The following is an 18,645-nucleotide window of genomic DNA, read 5'->3' as shown; positions in this document are numbered from 1 at the left end:
TTAAAATAGAAATGTTAGTTTATACTTAGAATATAAAATTTAAAATTAAGAGTGATTTAGAGGGAGAAAATCTTGCTGACAGCCTATGTAATACTTGAATGGGGCAATCAGATAGAAAATGGAAATTAAATTGTGGCCTTCAGAAGCAACAGGAAATAAGTACTATGGGTAGCAGGGAAGACTTCACTTTAGATTAGAGATCATTCCCTGTTTGCACCATGAGGCATCACTGTGGCAATATACCAACTATTAACAAAGTAAGTTATTAGTGACCAAGCATTCAATATGTTTGCCGTTGTGTTTTTAAACCATTTGTAGTCTGGAAATTAGGAGAAGATGACACTGAGTATTTTGTTCTCTGCAAAAACACCTTTAGTCATCTCAGTTTTGAATTCTCCCTTACTTGGAACATAGTTCCAAAAGGAAAAAAAAGAGTATACCTAAAAATAAAAGATAAGAAATGAAAAATGTATGTATTTTCTCTGTTATACTTCCATACATGTAGGAAGGCTTAGATTTTAATTTTATTCACAGACATGGCAGTACTGATAACTTTTTACTATAGAAAATATTATTTGTCTAGTTTGAGTCGCTTTCTCCAAAAGCCCTTTTGGCCAAATTTTTGGGATAAAATAAATGTGGAGTAAAACTTAACAGATTTAAAAATATATACTGACTTTCATGTAACCATTGACAAAGCTTTTGCTGTAGGAATTCATGACTGTGTATGTGTGTGGTAAAAACTGTAATACTATCTTATTACAGCTTCTGCAATCAGGAAAAGTTGCCCATCACATTTCAGTCCTGTGTGATCACGAAGGAGTGCCAGGTGTCAGAGTGGTCAGAATGGACCCCCTGCTCCAAAACCTGCTTTGACATGACAACCCCTAAAGGGAATCGTACAAGATCACGGACCATTAAGCAGCTCCCTGTTGGCAGTGAGAGTGAATGCCCACAATTAGAAGAAGCAGAGCAATGTGTTTCTCAAGGAGACGGCGTAGCACCCTGCATTACGTAAGCTGGTTCATTTCAGTTCTCCCTTACTAAAAAGAGCAATTTCAATTAAGCGTACAAGGCTGGTAATGGAATAGCAACCAGACCATTATTAAAGAAATAATAGGTAGGACTTTTACCTTTTTTCTTTATCCCTATTTATTCAGTGCTCTTGAAAGCCCAAAGTCTGCAAATAGTTCCCATTGTAGTGTAACCAGTTCCTTCCCAAAGTATAGGAATAATAATAAGTATATTTTCTTTTCATTTATTTCAGTTTTTAAAAGACAATATTTGAACATACACAGATTCAGGCAAGATGAAAATAAATTAATTGTATTGATTTGTCAGTGATCTTTTCCCTACATAACATTTCTACCAGAATCATTATTTTCTGAATTTCTTGTCTGTTTGCAGACCAAACGTTGAATACAGAAAAGGGGTGATAAACATCTGGTTAGCTAACAGACTATTTTAGTGAGACTTGTATTCAGCACAGCAAAGGCCCTAGATGGGAAATGGGAGAGGCTAACAGTGATAGCAAATAAAGTTTAGGAGAAATGACAGTGACCACTTTATGATTCAAGATTTCTGTAATCCTTATCTAATCAAAATTAATATTAAAGTCCCAACTGTGTTTTTTCTTTATCAAACTAAGAATAGTGTCTGGAGAAATGTCACTTGATAGTAAGCATTTTTGACTGTGGTATATATTTTTCATTTAAGAGTTGAAATATCATCTTTCTTTATCTCCAGCTGCATTAGGAAGCCCTTTGCTTTATTTAGCCTTAAAGTACTTGTTAGGTAGGGAATTCTGTGGCATTTCTTGCAGTTCATAATTCCGATTGGGGTTTTAACTGTGAGTCAAAGATCTTCTTTGCTGCGTATTCACTGACTAGGAAGCTTCCAACTTCTCATCATTCATCAGTACCCAGCAGGGATGCTTCAGTACTGCAGAATGATCTTCCTTTTAATAGAAGTGAAAAAGACAACTTACTGAAAAGTCTGTCTGTAGTCATAATACAAAAATACAATTATTGTTTCACTTTGATATCCAGAAGAAACTTTTGTTTCAAAGGTAACAATAGGCTTTTGGGTTATTTGTAGGGAGGGGAGTGGGAGTTGTGAGGTTTTTCCCTCATTTTCTGGCTCTTATGTTTCTCAGCATTCATATCTCTTTCGTATTTTGGATTTTGTTTATGTAAGTTGTCAAGCTCTAAACAAATGCTGAGAGTCACGGTCTTGAAAGTTACTGGAATATGGACTATGTGTCTCTGTATATCAAGTTTTTCTTCCCTCAAATAAAATATTTATGTATGTGGTATGTTTTAGGAATTGAACAGAAAAGATCCTCCGAAAGAGTATTGATTTTAAAAATTAAATAATACAAAAAAAATTTCCATACACATAAAATGCGAGATTTAATGCACCTTTGTGTGCGAGAAATTGCAGTGCTCAGGCCTTTTATGAAATTAATGAGGTACTGAGGTGTTTCAGCTTGTATAATTTAATGTAAAATGGCTTCATGATTTCTAGAGACCTGATTAACGGAATGTGATGCAGGTATGGCTGGCGCACCACTGAGTGGACAGAATGCCGCGTCAATCCTCTCCTTAGCCAGCAGGACAAGAGGCGAGGAAATCAGACAGCGCTGTGCGGAGGTGGCGTTCAAACCAGGGAGGTGTACTGTGTGCAGGCTAACGAAAATCTCCTCTCCTACCTAAATACCCTCAAGGATAAAGAAGGTAAATTTGATTCAATTGCAATGAAATTAGTTGAAATCAGAGCATGTCAGCATTCAAGAGCTCTTTCGCAGCTTCCATTGTCTTCTGTCTTGAGTGCCTCCTTACCTTGCGAGTTACTGCTATTTTTTAATTCAGATGAAAATGCTTAATTGCTGTAGCAGAAATTTCATTCTCTATGCTGCAAATATAGATTCCAAATATAAATTCCTACAAATTACTATTTTGTAGTGTCTACTGAAAAACACTGTGTAGGATAACTTTCCATAAGAAAGAACATGAAAAGGTGGATCAGAAGTCCTAGGTTTAGTTTTTTCATCTACTGTAAGTTTCTGTGTATCCTTCATCTGGGTGATGAACTTGTGCTGTTTGACATGCAGATGGAATATGTCAATTCATGTAAGCTCAATATAGAAAAATGTAAAAATATTATTAGATTTAATTTGCAAGGAGTTTATTTTTTTTTCCTTGACTTGGTCAAGTTTTTAAGTAGCTTTCAGGTCTTTGAGCCAATATAATTTCATGGGTTTATTTACCTAACTGAAAGAGAGAAGAGATTATTCCTTGTCACTGTTAAAGCCTGTACAGCTTCTTAAGAAAAGAGAGAATAGCTTAGAACACAAAATCTTTAATTCATTTGGTAGTCTACATGCTTTAGAATAGCACTTGAGTAGTTTACATTACATCTACTTCTGTATTGTAGTGCAGAACTATAGATTCAGAAATCAGTGAATTAAGCTAAATGCATTTAACATTTAACTTTTTAATTAAATTATATCCTCTACCTATTTCATACAAATACACATTACAGCCATATACTTCAGGAAAAACAACATCAATATGCAAATCCTACATAATACCACTTTTTGTCTAGGGCTGGCCAAACAACAGACTAGTGAGGTTCCTGCTGTGGTTTAAAGGTACTCTCAAACTTGCCGTAGAGGTAGAGTTTGTGGGGAATGTTAATGCCAACATCCATTTCAGCATGACTGCTCAGATCAGTAGGGTGTGACTTGTGAGCTCTGCAGCCCCACATCTGTATTTATTAAAGAAGAAGCTTTCAAGCCTCTTTGTCTTATGCAAATCAGCTCTGCCCAAGGGCTTTTAGTAAATCGCCTCTGCTGAACGAAGTTTAGATGCCTATGCCGTAGTGTGAACTACAAAAACCTCCCAGCTAAGGAGAGGTAACAATAAAACCAGTGGCAGCTTACTGTTGAGAATGATGATTAGGATTTTGCTAGGCTGTGAAGTCTCGCCAGATTAGGCGTGTGTGAAATTTACCCTTATCAGACTGTGACAGGAATACATGGAGCCCATCAGGAGGTAATCTCTGCAGGCTCCTGAAAGCTGATTAAAATGTAGCTAGTCTTTGGATGCATAAACATGAGAACAGTTTTTCAAGAGCTCAAACTGGGAGTGAAGTGGTTCTTAGTTTAAAAAGGAGCTCTGGGCTGTTTCCTCATTAGAGGAGAGGTTTTCAGAAGAGGTGCTGCTCTGCTCATCCTCCCTCTCTCTCCCCTCATAGAATAGAAAACAATGAGTAATCTGAGGATGGGAAAAAGCCAGGGCACACACCCACCAGATTATGCTGTGGAGAAACGCCTTCATCTCAGTGTAGTTTACTGCTGGTTGGAGCAAATGCTATCTTGGTAAGGCTGCTTTAAAGACCTCCGTTCTCATATACTCATGGTGGCGTTTCCCTGTTATTTCAGAAAGTCAGTCACAGAGCAAGTCGAAGGCTAGTGCTGCACCTCTGCTATCAATCACTTTTGAAATAACAGGTAGGTAAATTAAGGCCTCCAACCTGACCTCTTGGTTAAGAGCATGCAAAGGAGGTGATGCCCCTTTGGGCACCTCGTTTGCTATATGTGTTCACTTAACATGTTTATGCTGCTCTGAAATAGTTAAATGGATTTGATCATTCTCAGGAAATTTCAGACCAGTTTGAAAGTGACAGGCCAAAATTCAAACTAATGAAGCTCATGAGCCAGCTGGGGTGATGGAACAGTTGCCTGCTCCACTCCTGAATGGTTTTAGCTAGTGACTGCTTTTCCTTTCACTTCTGAGCACTGGGAATTGTTTTTCAGCTTTCATCATAGCTGCTGTTTCCAGTCCCTTCTGTAGATTTAAAACACCAAGTTAGGCCTCCAGTAAGAATTTGAACTTCTAATTCTGAGCTGAACCATAATCCCTCACACTATTCAGGTCAGTAGGAAGAAGAAGGAGCATTGGTTGTAGTAGTTAAGCAGTGACAATCAAATTTCCTGGAGGCCACAGTCATTCTGCCATTTACTTGCCACTGACTCGAATTGTTTCATCTCTGTTCACCTACTTAAATGGTTTAGTCATGAAGTTTCTTTTACTATATGAGGTGGACTGTTTCATCTTATTCCGAGTACCTTTAAAACCCTTGATGTAGAATAAAAAGGAGGAAAGTTCCTTTATGGGCATAAATTTATTCTACATCTGCAAATACACATTCATTGCCCTATTAAACACAAGGGAACTGCTTACATGCATGGAATTGTGCCATTTCTCAGAGCATAAGGTTCTGAATTATCTAATGTGTTTTGATGAGAGAATTCAGCATTATAGAAAATGAGAAGAAAATATGTTATTTACTTGTTGGCCATAATGTGTTTTGGGCTTGGGTTTTTCTTGGGATTTTTGAGTAAGAGTACTTGGAAAAATTTCTTTGTGTTGTTTTCTATGAACCCTGTGTGGCAAATGACCAGAAAGAGAAATATGAAATTGTGCCTGCTTATACTGATACAGTCACATACAAATTAAGTCTCTTTGCCAGCCTGGTCATTATTGGGCACTAGTCTCTTGAGGGTCTTTAGAGAAAAATGGAGAGTTTAATATCTTGATAAACGTAGCATATGCATAAAAGCAAAACTGTTCTTTTTCTTTTCAGTTGTTTTTAAAATGAAGTAATTCAAGGAGGCATTTTCCAATGATATAAAATATATTCAGCTAAAATTTCCCAATATAGAAGATGATTTGAGTAATGGATAATTAAATTTTACTTTATTTTTTAGGTTACTAGCTTCAAAGCTAAAATTCCTTGAAAACTGAATCTAATTTATTAGTTAGACTGAAGGAGAGAGAGCGAGATTATCAAAATGCATTCACCTTTCTTTCTATTTTTTGCCCAAAATTTGGTCAAATTTCACATAGATCTTGTAGTATTACACACATTCTTATTGGCATTCAACATTACTTCCAAGGAATAAAGAACAGTCTTTATTGCTGACACAAGAGGGTATGAAAGGACAGAGATAAGACAAGGTTTTAAACTGTAAATATATGCATCCAGTATCATCTTATGTCAGAGTGTCTTTGCTAAACAACAAGCATCAAACTCTGTGTTCAATCATACTTTTGTGATGCTGAAATAAATGAATTTAAATTAATGGGAACAAGATGGTCATAAGATGCCCAAGCAAACCTGTTTTCTTCTTTCACTGTCATCTCAAGAAAAGGATTTTGAGTAATCCTGCATGAAATTCATCCTAAAGTGCTCAATGATGAAAAAAATTTGTAATGACCTGAAATAGAACTTTTCTGTACTATGGTTGAATTCTTTTGTTGTAAAAGCAAAATATAAGAGATAGCATTTGTACATCACTTAGGGTCTAAAAGCAGCATTTGGAAAGCATTTTGGCATATTTAAAGATTTATTGATACCTGTGATATGAAAAATCTGCTACTGCTAAAAGCTTCCTGATTAAAGATATTTGTTATTTTTCTGAGTAAAATTCCCTGAACTAGTGTGATGCTAAGTTCTTTATCACGATGAAGGCTAGAGATGAAGCGTGGAATTCCTCAGAGCACTTTCTCTATTCCCTGAAGCAAGACTGTGTCTCAAGGGTATGATTGGCCCTTAATTTCAACTGTCCCACTTGGGCAATTCCCCAGTTAAATAAAGGTTAAAAATGTATAGATAGCAGTTACTTACTGTTTTTCTTTTTTTTATTAGAAACTATCCAATACAAATTTAACAGGCAAATTATGTTTACTTATATCCATTTTCTACACCAAATATGCATATTATGTTGATTATTATGCATGTTAGGTGTGCATGTCAAAATTACTGTAAAATTCAATGATATGTCATAAAATTTAATTTCAACATAGCATTATGCAAATGCTGGGATATTAGGCTTTATACTATTTTTTTTTCAAGAGATGGGTAAGTTAGAGACAGTAATATTAAATGACTATCTGCCACCTTCATGACTTCACTATGTGGAGCAACACATTGTAAAACTGTGCCAAAGGAGGCAACATTGAAAACCAGAATAGGGTGTGGATTTTTCATTCCATTTTCCCCTTAAAAAAGTGTGACTTGGATGCTTTTTCCAAAACTGTAAAGATCACCTGCTTAGAAAATCTGAATAGAAAGGCATACACACGTCTACAAGCTTGACTGTACTTTAACAGCCTGGTGTTTACTTTCACATTCCATAAGTGATTATTGATCTTATCTTTCAGCATATATTGTATCTATTTAATCTGAGAGTCTTTCCATCAAAAGTGGTGGCAAAAATTAATGACATAACTTCCCACAGGAAAAAAAAAATTAATAGAAGGAGAGTGTTTTAAGGAATTTTATGTTTCCTTAATCAACCAAAGTGAAATAATGTGGCAGACCTCTAGCAGATATTCTCTGCTTACTGTAATATTTTGTCAAGTCCTTTATTATGAAAGAAAATTAGAATCTTGCTTTCAATGAAATGGTACATTGTCAGTTAGCATTCTGTACCTTACTCTGGCACCCTATAGAATTGTCCTTGGTCAATTCCATAGAATTAACTTATGGAAAGTCAAAAGAATAAAGTATGGAAGGAGAAGGGTGATTTTCACCCAAGTTATTGATCTTTAAAGAACAGAAGACACTGCCTACACATGTGTCTCTATAGATTAATAACACTTAAAAAAAAAAGTGTCCTGTGTAGTTTTTACAACTACATATATACATGATTTATACATATTTATAGATATTTATAGCTAATACAAACCATGTATATATCTGAAACAAAGCCTTTCTTGAAATAAAGTTGCTTCTGCACAAATCCTACTGCTGAGTGTGCACTTGATGGTTTTTAGAATAAAAGAAAAAAAAGTTTTTGCCAAAATTTTATCTGTGTTTCAGGTTAAAGCTTAAAAATAATCTTTTAAATAATAATTAGCCAGGCCTTTGAAGTTATAGTATCATATAGCTTACATATAGAAGTGCAAAGGGGTTTATGCAGTTTTTTGTTCAGTTTCTTAAGAGAAGAAGTAATGAGATAATAGGACACAAATTTATGTAGAATGCAAAGTGAACAATTGTTGTGGTGGTATAATTAACCCTCAAAGGAAAGGGCTGGGTCTGAGGGGGTGCTGCAATGTCTACAGTCTTCCCGTCTCCACATAATGGGATTTGACTTTGTTCATGCAAAGAATTAACTGACTTCCATTCAATTTTTTTCAAGGCAGGCATTTTTCCATCACATCATCAGATTAAAATGATGAGATAGCAGCCTTTCTGACTAAAGGATGGTTCTGTCCACTTAGAGCTGAGAGTTATGACCAGTTATGACATATGAGAAATATTTTAACTTTGTTTTGACAGCTTCAAGGCCAGTAGACCGTAAACTGTGTACAGGACCTCTTCCCAGCACCTCCCAGCTGTGTCATGTTCCCTGTCCTACAGAGTGCGAGACCTCGGCATGGTCAGCCTGGGGACCATGCACCTATGAAAGCTGTGATGACCCTCAGGCTAAGAAGGGTATGTAAAAATTCAGCAGAGCCTTTTAATGGTGATATTACTATTCCTTAGTCACTAGGTTATGCAAGCACACTAAATTTTGTACCAAGATGTACATATCTAGTGCCTCTGGGCAACAAAATAAAGTCATTGAATTAGGACTACATTTGACATCACTGTTACACCAAAGGTAGCAAAAATGTAGCCTGTTTACTAGGCTCTCAAGTTTGGGTTTCTATAGGTCAATTCCAGTTTCAAACCTTCGTACCAGATTGAAAGGGATACAGTTTGTGTGTTCAAATCACAACTTTGGCACTGTCTCAAAAGGAGGACAGAAGCCTCCTTTGAGGTGTGTAGCGTACAAGGCACTCAAAAATTTGCAGTTCTGTAATAGCTTAAGAATTCACCATTAGACCATAAAGCATGAACTGGCAAAGGATGGCACCATTCCCTGTTGATACATGATGCTGTTTTACTTATGACATATGTGCTGGTTTAATTTTCAGCATGTTTTACAACTTATTGCCATGCAGAACAGATTGTAGTAACCTGACATCAAAATAGGAAAGCAAGAATACAGTGACAGGGACCTCTGTTAGAAGTCTGTGGGCTTCTGGCTGTAAATGAGAAAAACTGGCCTAGTCATTGCTTCAAAAGTGATTATCTGGTAAAATTGAGAATATAGACTTGGTTTCTTGATTGAAAAGAGTTGTAAGAAAGGGCAGCCACATATGTCCACTGGAAGGAGCAACTGTGTTTGCTTAGCTGGATATTTCTGGCATACTGCCAGCTACACTTTTGTCTGGGCAGCAGTAATAAAAGATTTACAAAGCTGTTTTGTGGGACTCTGACCCAACCATGATCAATTCAAGAAGGAAAAAGCAGTTCAATGTGCAAATTTATCAGATTAAGTCTCGTCTGAGTACAGCTGTCAAGTAGTCTGTTATTTCTGTTGCTGTTCCATCACTGAAAGATTTGCTGCATTTTCAGGGGTAAAGTTTAGGTTTGTGAGACTGATTTGGACATCTGTCTAATAGAAATACATGAGGATGTACTTTGTGCAAGCCTTTATTCCTGCACGCATGAGCAGGGATCTTTTCTCAACTGCCAATGTTTTCTTCTTATCTGGAAATTCTTACATTTTATTTTCTAATTGCATTGACAGTTCTTCTAAGAGAATGATGTGAAAATTGTACAGGCACTCCCATTTTTAGCAGCATGCCTCTCTATGTTTTTCCAGATCATTTGTATCCTTTGTTTCTGTAGATATTGGAGTTCCTTATCTTTGAAATTATATCAGCCTTTTGTGTCAGGCTTACTAAACCTTTTGGACATAATTTGGCCAAACTCTTCAATTTAGAAAAAAGGAAAACAAACAGCAACAGAAGATAAATGGAAAAACATTTTTAAAGTAAATACTTACTATAATTGAATTAAGAGGCATATCTTCAAAGAATCAGTTCTTCCATATGTGCGTTTGAAAACTCTCCTGTTTAGTTTTTGTCTTGGTAAAAATGAGAGAGTATATTATATGTAGCATTTTATAAAAATATTTGTATATTACTAACTTGCCTGAATACTGATACAAAACAAAAGAGACTGTGAAAAGATGTGAAAAGAGAAACTATTTCTGGAATTCATTTAGTTTGGTTAGGTTTTTCTGACTGTATTTAGCCTGGTTTTTTTCAATGAGACATCCTGAAAGGAGAGAGTGGGTTGCATTTGGTTGCTGGCATTCACCTGGTAGATGACACAGTGCGTAAATGCCCGTCAGTTTGTCCATTCCAAAATGAGTTTAGGTAGTCTTAAGGAAATTTTTAGATGCTTGCAAGGGAATATTGTGATGCTTATTACTGAAAATGTGTTCACAGGACTTGAGCTTATTTTCATGCTTTTCTTTTTCTCACAAGTTATCTTTTTATTCTTCCATTTTATTTTGGAGGGAGAATGAGTGTTTGTAAGCTGATTTCACTTGATAATCCATTTCTGTTGGAACATACCTGAGAAGAAAACAAACAACATATCTGAGAAATGGTAACCCAGCAATGTAGCTAAGATGTATAATATGAGATGGATCTTGCAAGAGTGATGCTCAGGAAATGATCCTGTCTCCTTCCGGGAGTATGCACGACTATGATAAACAGAAGTTTAATGCAAAGCCTCCTGAGGAGGCTCAAAACATTGAAACTTGTACAATTTTATCTCTAGTCCTTCTTTATTGAGTTCTTCTACCCAATTATCTAAAATGCATTGTTCTGCTGAGTGTCTCTGGTATGTTTTACAGAGAAGAGAAACAGAACTGTTCACTCAGGTGTAGACAGATAAAAAGTGCTTCACTTCAGATTTTAGAGTTGTTATTTTCGTGGATATTTCAGGCTTTAAACTAAGGAAGCGTCGCATCACCAATGAGCCTACAGGAGGAACAGGAAACTGCCCTCACCTGTTGGAAGCCATCCCATGTGAAGAGCCCTCTTGCTATGACTGGAGAATCATGGGGCTGGAGGAATGCATTCCTGACAATGAAAAGCCATGTGGCCCTGGTACACAGGTTCCTGTTGTCATCTGCATCAACAGTGATGGTAAGACGGATGCTTTTTCCTACAGCCCACACCAGCTCGAGTGAAGATACTAAAATGTGGTCCGAAAGGATATTAGTTGTTCTCAGCTTTCTTGATCCTTAAAACCAAGCTGTTTGGAATAGATATAAATGTCCATTAATACTGGAGAGGAAGGGTAAGACCTCTAGTTGCTCTAGGACCAAACTCCTTCACCTACACTGTGTAAGGCTTCAAAGCTTCAGAAAATGACTTAGCGAAAATTAAATAGAATACGGCTATTGTTTGCCAGTAGATCAGATTCATGCCTGCAGTGGCTTGACTGAATTCCCTGATGTAATCCCACTAACAAAGCTGATCCTCTGAGCCTAGAAACAAATAAAATGTGAGCAAAGTAAGATGCATTGCAGTATAGCTGGAAGAAAAATAATAATATGTTTATTAAAAAGGATGGTTTGATTAGCGTTACAGAGTTACAGAGTTAGGTTGACAGTCCAAGCTGTCTTGCTTCTTCAAAAGGTAAAAAAAATTGCAACCATTATTTAATTATCTTCTGTGAGACAAAACAGATCTTGCATGACACAGTCATAAAAGCCAATTTTGAAAGCTGCTTACAGAATACTTTAATCTACTGAAGGTTCATGAATTACTGTTGTGAGAATAGTCTTTATTCATTAGCAATATTATAGTCTAGAGCAGCAGATAAATGAAAATAATTGTATTGACTACAGTGTAGTATGGTAAGCGGCTTCTAAGTTCCAACAGAGAAATAAGTAAGAGGATGCCTTTGATGAGTGTTAACAGCTGCAAAAAATATTTTGAAATTAGATCAGTCAGAAGTAATAAGAACTGATTACAGACATATTTAAATCTTGAGCTTTCATGCTGAAGACTTTCGGTTGTAATTGACTTTTGAGGATTAAATTGAGTTAAAATGCAAGCTTTATTTTTCTGTGTACACCTAAGAGTAACCATTTTTTATAGCTCAGAAAGAGATTAGCCTAGAATTACAATATTCAATCTACCATATTCTATGTCCTTAACTCAAAAAATTTCCCTTTGCAATTTGATAATTTCCTGGCAACAGTGCTAAAACTATTTGCAGGGCTTTTGTATAATATTCAGATGAAAAATGGCCTTTTCCTTGTAAATCAAAGTGTTTCCTAAATAATTTTGAAGACACTTTAAAATCTGTAAAACAAAAAGACTATTTTTTTGCTTTACCAGATTATGGATAGTTTGGCTTGCCGTTATTTTGAGGAATTGTGTTTTCTCACACATCTAACATAATTTCTTTCTAAACTGTAATACAGTAATTTATACTGACTATAACTTACTGTATATTTGGAGCATGCAATTGATCCATTAAACTTTGAGATGTCTTTTACGTATATGATATTTTCTATTGAAACTTACAGGATTTGCCCTTGGCACTTCATGGGCTTTGGTCTTGGCCAAATTTGACTTTGAAGACTTGTGTTTAACTTTATTACTCCCAGTATTGTTTTTTGTCTCTCTGTCTTTCTGAATTAGATGGCATTATATATTGCTGTAAATATATGGTCTTATACATTGCCTATATCAGTAATCTGCCTCAGAAAGAGGGAGAAGTCAGGGTTTGGCCTATCAGTCTTTAAGATTAAAGAGTTGTGGGCTTAGCTTCAAAGAAAGGAGAAAACAAATTGCAATTTTGTCTTGTTTTGTAAAGATCTGATCATCCAGTCATCCAGTCACAAAAATATGTGTTCAGTTACATTTGAGTTAGTGCAAAAGTAATGGAGAGTAATGTAATGAATTGCTCCAACTCCTCTTTTGAAATTCCTTCTTTGAAATTCCTTCCTTTAGTAAACAATCTTCTGTGCACTTCACCAGTAATACCAAGTGTCTTCTGCTTCTCTCTCTCCTGAGGATTAGCATGATGCAGTAGAAGCAAAGAAAGACCCACCAACCTCAGCAATCTCCCCCCAATACTGACTCTTCTTAAGCATCTTATTACTTTGCCTCCCACAGCACCAACCCACTAGAAATCGTGTAGACAACTCTTAGATACTTTCTAAACACCACCACCTCTTCCCAGGTAGTTCCTATCTTGTACTTTGACGTCTTACCCTGGCAGTCAACAGAATATCCATGGTGTCCTTCAGCAAACACTTGTTGCAGGCATGTAGATTCTGCTCTGCAAAATACGAGAGCAACACTTTGCAGTCAAGCAAGTTTTGCTTCAAGCCCCTTAGCTTCAGGCTAGTTCCAGTAAAATAAAGTTTGGAGAATGCTACTCTTCCACTGTTGAAACATCATGGTTAAAATTATTCATCGTAAGAAATTTGTGATATTCAGTGTTCTTTGAGCACTTCTTGGGGAAGACTGCATTGACTGTCAGTTAAGTACTGTACCTTTATTAACAGGGTACATGATTTGTATAGTAATCATGTGTTGCCATATTTTTGGTCTTAGTAGCATACAGGGAATTTCATTTCAGTTTTACAGGTAAAAGTGACCCTGAAAGAAAACAGTATGAAAAGCATTAACTATTGCATAAGATTGTTGTTACTCAAACTAAACTAATCTTTGCTTGACAATATTATCTTCCATCTCTTCAGGAGTTCTTTTTATTGTTATTAGGTATTAAGCCAACCTTAAATCTTAAAGTGCCTCGATAGGAAAGGTTAAAATGAAGGGACTTAAATGTATTCAAAAAAAGAGCATATTGTGCCCTTGGCTTCTTCTTTATAAAATGAAAAAGGCTGATATTTCAGACTAAGCACTGTACCCTAGATGGATAAAGCTCTGTAGCTTTAATGTAATATAAACCCAACACTGATTAGTAGCTTCTCTTTCTGTGCATGGTTGCATTGTTCTATATATCTTAAGCATGATTAATTGGGGTAATATGTCTTGACCTGGATGTTTGGCTTCTCAGTTAGAATCAAGCAGCAATGTTTGTGAAGTTGTTTAATATAATTGGAATTAGCTTTTTCTCTTCATTTTGGTGTTTAGATAAGAGTCATTACAGCCTTTGAGACAACAGCAAACAATAGGTTATCCTCCTGTCTCATTGCTGGAGGCCTGTGATTGTCACTCTCCACAGCGGATGGCAGTAATCAGAATTTTCATTTATGCTGAAAAAAACATGACATTCCCCAGGTTGTCATTGCAGAGGCTATAATTAACTTTGATGTAATTTATTATATAAATGGAATTTCAGTCTTTTACTGTGAAAAGAACATTTTCAGAATAAATATTCTTAGGAAATTTTACAGGAAATTTTACAAAGGAGTATGTTTGGTGAAAAAAAACACCTTTTGGTTGTGGAAGCTCCCAGACACAACAAAAAGTGATCAGAATACCTTAATTGTATACATAATCTTAATAATATCTGTTGCTCATGTTCCATTATACGGATTAACTTTTGGTAATGTTAGAATGACTTTTTAAAAATAAATTGATATTAATATTTTTGTTGTATATGTAATATATGCAAGGCATACATGCACACTCATGCACACACACACCTGTGTACATACTATCTATTATTAAGTGTATTAACACAGTTCACACACAGAAGAGTAATTTTAGAACAGATGAATTTGTTCTATTTCTCTGTAGCTATGACAGTCTGTGAAGAATACATTTTCAAAAATATCTCTGCATTATTTAAAGTCCATAGTGGAAAAGCTAGCTGCTTCTCCACTTTGTTAACAGACATATTTGTGCCACTCATATGTAATAAGGAAATATAATTTCTGACATAAAAATCTGCAATATTAACTGCTGATGAAATGCCTTAAAATGCTTGTTCACTTATTTTTTCATTTTTTCTTTGGGCTGAAGTCTGTAGCTCAGGTACTGGCATTGGCTGGAGTGTACTTCTGATCCTCACACAGTCATCTGAAATTACTTGCTCATTTTCTAAGAATTTGTAAATAATAAATTGGTTTACAGCCTTTATAGCATATTGGGCTTTGTACTGCTTCATGTGTTACTCCGGATAAAACAGATCTCACTTTTGAAGTGCAATTTTCTTCCAGATCTTGTTGGAGCTCACTAATTGTTGGTTACGGTAGTTCTACAGGGGACAGACAGGAGTGGACTCATTGCCATCTTCTTCCTCACAGCTGAGAGTCACTTGCCATGGAAGAAGGAGCCATGGCAACATCAAGGCTCTTTGTGTATATGCAAATTCCTACAACTCTATGAAGTAGCAGAATTGCTGCTGAAGTTGTGTAGGCAGAGGTGCATGCTGATGTAGCTGAGTGCCACAAGTTCCTTTCTGGCATCTGTATGGAGGTGGGTGACACAGGTCTGTTTTTTCTGAGACTGACACCACTGACATCAGTATTTTCTGATGTAAATGTGAGGATTTTACCAGTTTTGTAATACTGGAGGCAAAGCAGCAGTGTTGGTATTAATTAAAATATATAGAAAGTAGATTAGTCTGTTTTCTTTAGACACATTGCAAACGAAATAGTTTACCTACTTTGTCAAGAGCTAAACACTATACTGACCAAAATGGAACAGAGGACATTTCCAGGATACCTGTCCTTTATCTGTGTTTATTCTCAGCTAGGGAGACTAACAGAAGACTCCATAGTTCAGCAATAAAGCATCCTATGTTTTATTTGCCTTATTGTTTTTCTCAAGAGTTAGAAATATTTATTTCTGAAATACCTCTTCTCTTATTTTTGTTGAGTTTACTTTAAAGTAAATCTTACAACATTTTTTCATCTAGTTTAAATTTTCTTCTATAGTTTCCTGATCAATATCTCAATTTCCTTCCTTAATTTTTTGGTTGCGGCTTTATATCATCTTACAATAAGCAGCTAATGAAATACGTAGAATAAATTTCAGGAAAAACTGAGGTTTTGCTGGTGCAACAATTTTTATTTAGATTATTTTGGCTGGTTTCAGAATTGGGTCTTTCTGTATATTTATGGTTTGAATCAAATGCTAACTGAGTAGTCTTCTGGTCGTCATTCATTTTCATGATGGGAAACAATAAGAGATTCAATGGACCTGAGCATAGGTATTTTATAGGTGTGCCCACATGTAAAGAATCTATTTTCTGACATTTCTATTGTGCAGCTTTATGCATTGAATAAAGAAACCATCAAACTGGTTGGATTTTATGATGATTACTTAGAAAAGAAAATGCCACTTTGTGTCACTTTATATGACTTAATTTGTTATAAAGAACGAAGAGCCAGATTCACATTCAAATTACATTGAATTATTCAGTTATGCCTGTAAGAAAACCCAGATCAAAATCTGGCCAATGCTCAGCAGTCAATTAGCAGAAAAATACAGTAGTTAATGACAGTTCCTTTGAGCTCATAGTGCCTTATGCTTACAGGAACTTGGTTATGTTGGCATTAGTCATCATTTCCCAATATTTGTTTCCTAGCTAATATCATAACAACATTGCTTTAAACTGTTCTTTGCTGCTCACAGCTTTTTGGATGACCATCTGAGGCACTTAAATCAAATGTAAGATGCATACTTTGTTTCTCACTGTAAATACTTAGGCTATGAAACTTATACCAAAGCCCTTCCTTCTTTTCCTTTAATTTTTCTGCTAACATAAGGAACTACCAAATAGATTTCTTGGATGCTTGGTATATTTACGAATTTATTAGTGAGGGTAAAATACAGTGAATTTAAAGGACCTTAAAACTGACACTCTCCGGCCATTATGTTTCAGACCATTTGATTTTTAAGGCATTTATTTTTAAGAATATTTGCTTTATTTAATATAAAGGAATATAAGGAAAAACAAGAGTGCAGTATACTGCTTAAACTATCTCACTGAAGTCTCAGAACAGTTTCATAATTGATAACTTTTCTGTCAATAAAAAGTCACATTTAATTGATGACACCAATTCCTTTTTGTATCTCATGTTGATATTAGGAAAGTGACATGTCACTACTGAATTTCATAAAAGAATGGATGCTTTAGTATTTATGTAATATGTAATAATTTAATTATATGGAAAGAATTAAATACATAACTTTCTTTGTCCATGTCTTTAATAGTTTGCCTGTAATTTGTTGTGATGATTTCAGTTAAAGGGATAAATAAAACAAAACCAGTATTCCATCTGCATAGTCCAGTAAACAATTAGCACTTAATGCAGCAGACCCTTATTTCCAATTTATCGTATGATTGAAGACAGAGTTGCATTTGGTATGGACAATGCCTATTGAGACATTAATGCCTATAAATAATATAATTAAGGTAAAAACAGGTGGGTCAACCTAATTACCAAAAACTTTTTCTAGTGTAATAGATCATAATGTGGCTGTCTGGTCAGGCAAGTTTGGTGTATTTTGACCAGTTTACTTCTAAAGTGTAATGCTGCACTCGTGTAAAATTTTTGGACTTTTAAAAGTAGAGATTGCTGGAGTGGAAAGTGCAAATATTTTGAAAATGTATCTGAGAGAGTGCAATGTTTTATATTATCCATGTTTTAATACCTTTATTTTGTTTTTGACGGCACAGCTAGTAGGATACTCCAAGAACCGTATGTGACTAAATTAGAAGGGAGGGATTTTGATGCATGCATTTTGATTTGTGTGATATTCAGCAATGCAGGAACACAATTCTGATTAGACTCCAAGCTTCATTATGGTAAGAATACAGAGAGAGATAATTGTAGATACACTTCATAACAATTTGGATTTCTTTAGGAAGGTCAATTTAATGCGGTACAGTTTTTCCATTTATCACTTCAAATTATGCTGTTATGAGACAAGAAAGAAAAAGGGGGTTAGGGAGTTATGGATGGATTATAGAACAGGATTTCTAGAACTGTATTGAACTCCTTTGGTTTTGGGTTTGTGTGTCAACTTGTTAACTCCCTAGAACATACCCAGAAAATATTTGAAATACTTTTACAAAACATATTTAGAAGAGATAATTTTGCATCTAATTATGTTATACATAAAAATAATGCTATATAGCTATACATTAAGTACCACTTTCTCATAAGATTATATGACACAGCACTAGTCAATAATCTTTATGATAAAGTGTTCTAAGACAGTATATTCTCACTAGGTTTGATGGGATTCAGTTTTCCATCTGAGAAAATGTTGCACAGGCCTATTTATATTTTACAACAACCTGCATACTTGTGGTCCATTTTCTAGATAAATGTTACCAAATTTCAAAGCTGTGAAACCACTGTGTTGATAAATGGTGAGGATAAAGATATCATCATGAGCTACTCATGTTGAGACAGAATAAATAGGAATTTTAGTCTCAGTACTTCCAGCGTAGAGCAGCTCATTGTCTGACCTTTCTTATAGATCATAATTTGTGTTGAGTATTGATTAATAAAAAAATCACCCTTATCTGCCAAAAAATACTTGATTTCACAAGACAACTGTTCCGGTGGCCACTTAGAGCCTTAAGATGATACGTGTCATTTTGCAATTCTTGCAACTTTTGTGCACAGCACCAGTAGCATCTGCACTGAATACTTAAGAAACTTCAAACTAAAACATGCTCAGACACAATGATTACTCAAAATCAATTGATACCAGTCTCTCCAAGATTCCCAGTGATCTCTTTCAGATGTTGCAGTGCAGGTAGTTTGTGACTCTA

General features: G+C 35.4%; 1 protein-coding gene across 1 annotated transcript in view; it reads left to right on the top strand.

Moving 5' to 3' along the window:
• THSD7A (thrombospondin type 1 domain containing 7A) overlaps window positions 1-18,645 on the top strand; it is a 145,725-nt gene that overhangs the window by 41,683 nt on the left and 85,397 nt on the right. The window contains exons 4-7 of the mRNA XM_053932746.1: window positions 766-1,014; window positions 2,554-2,735; window positions 8,353-8,508; window positions 10,863-11,066. Of these exons, the coding sequence (XP_053788721.1) occupies window positions 766-1,014; window positions 2,554-2,735; window positions 8,353-8,508; window positions 10,863-11,066 (791 nt within the window). The remainder of the gene's footprint in view (window positions 1-765; window positions 1,015-2,553; window positions 2,736-8,352; window positions 8,509-10,862; window positions 11,067-18,645) is intronic.

This window comes from Vidua chalybeata, chromosome 1 (genome assembly GCF_026979565.1).
Source record: "Vidua chalybeata isolate OUT-0048 chromosome 1, bVidCha1 merged haplotype, whole genome shotgun sequence".
NCBI classification, from domain to species: Eukaryota; Metazoa; Chordata; class Aves; order Passeriformes; family Viduidae; genus Vidua; species Vidua chalybeata.
The sequence above is the reverse complement of the archived record's forward strand: the minus strand, read 5'-3'. Positions and strand labels throughout refer to the sequence as shown.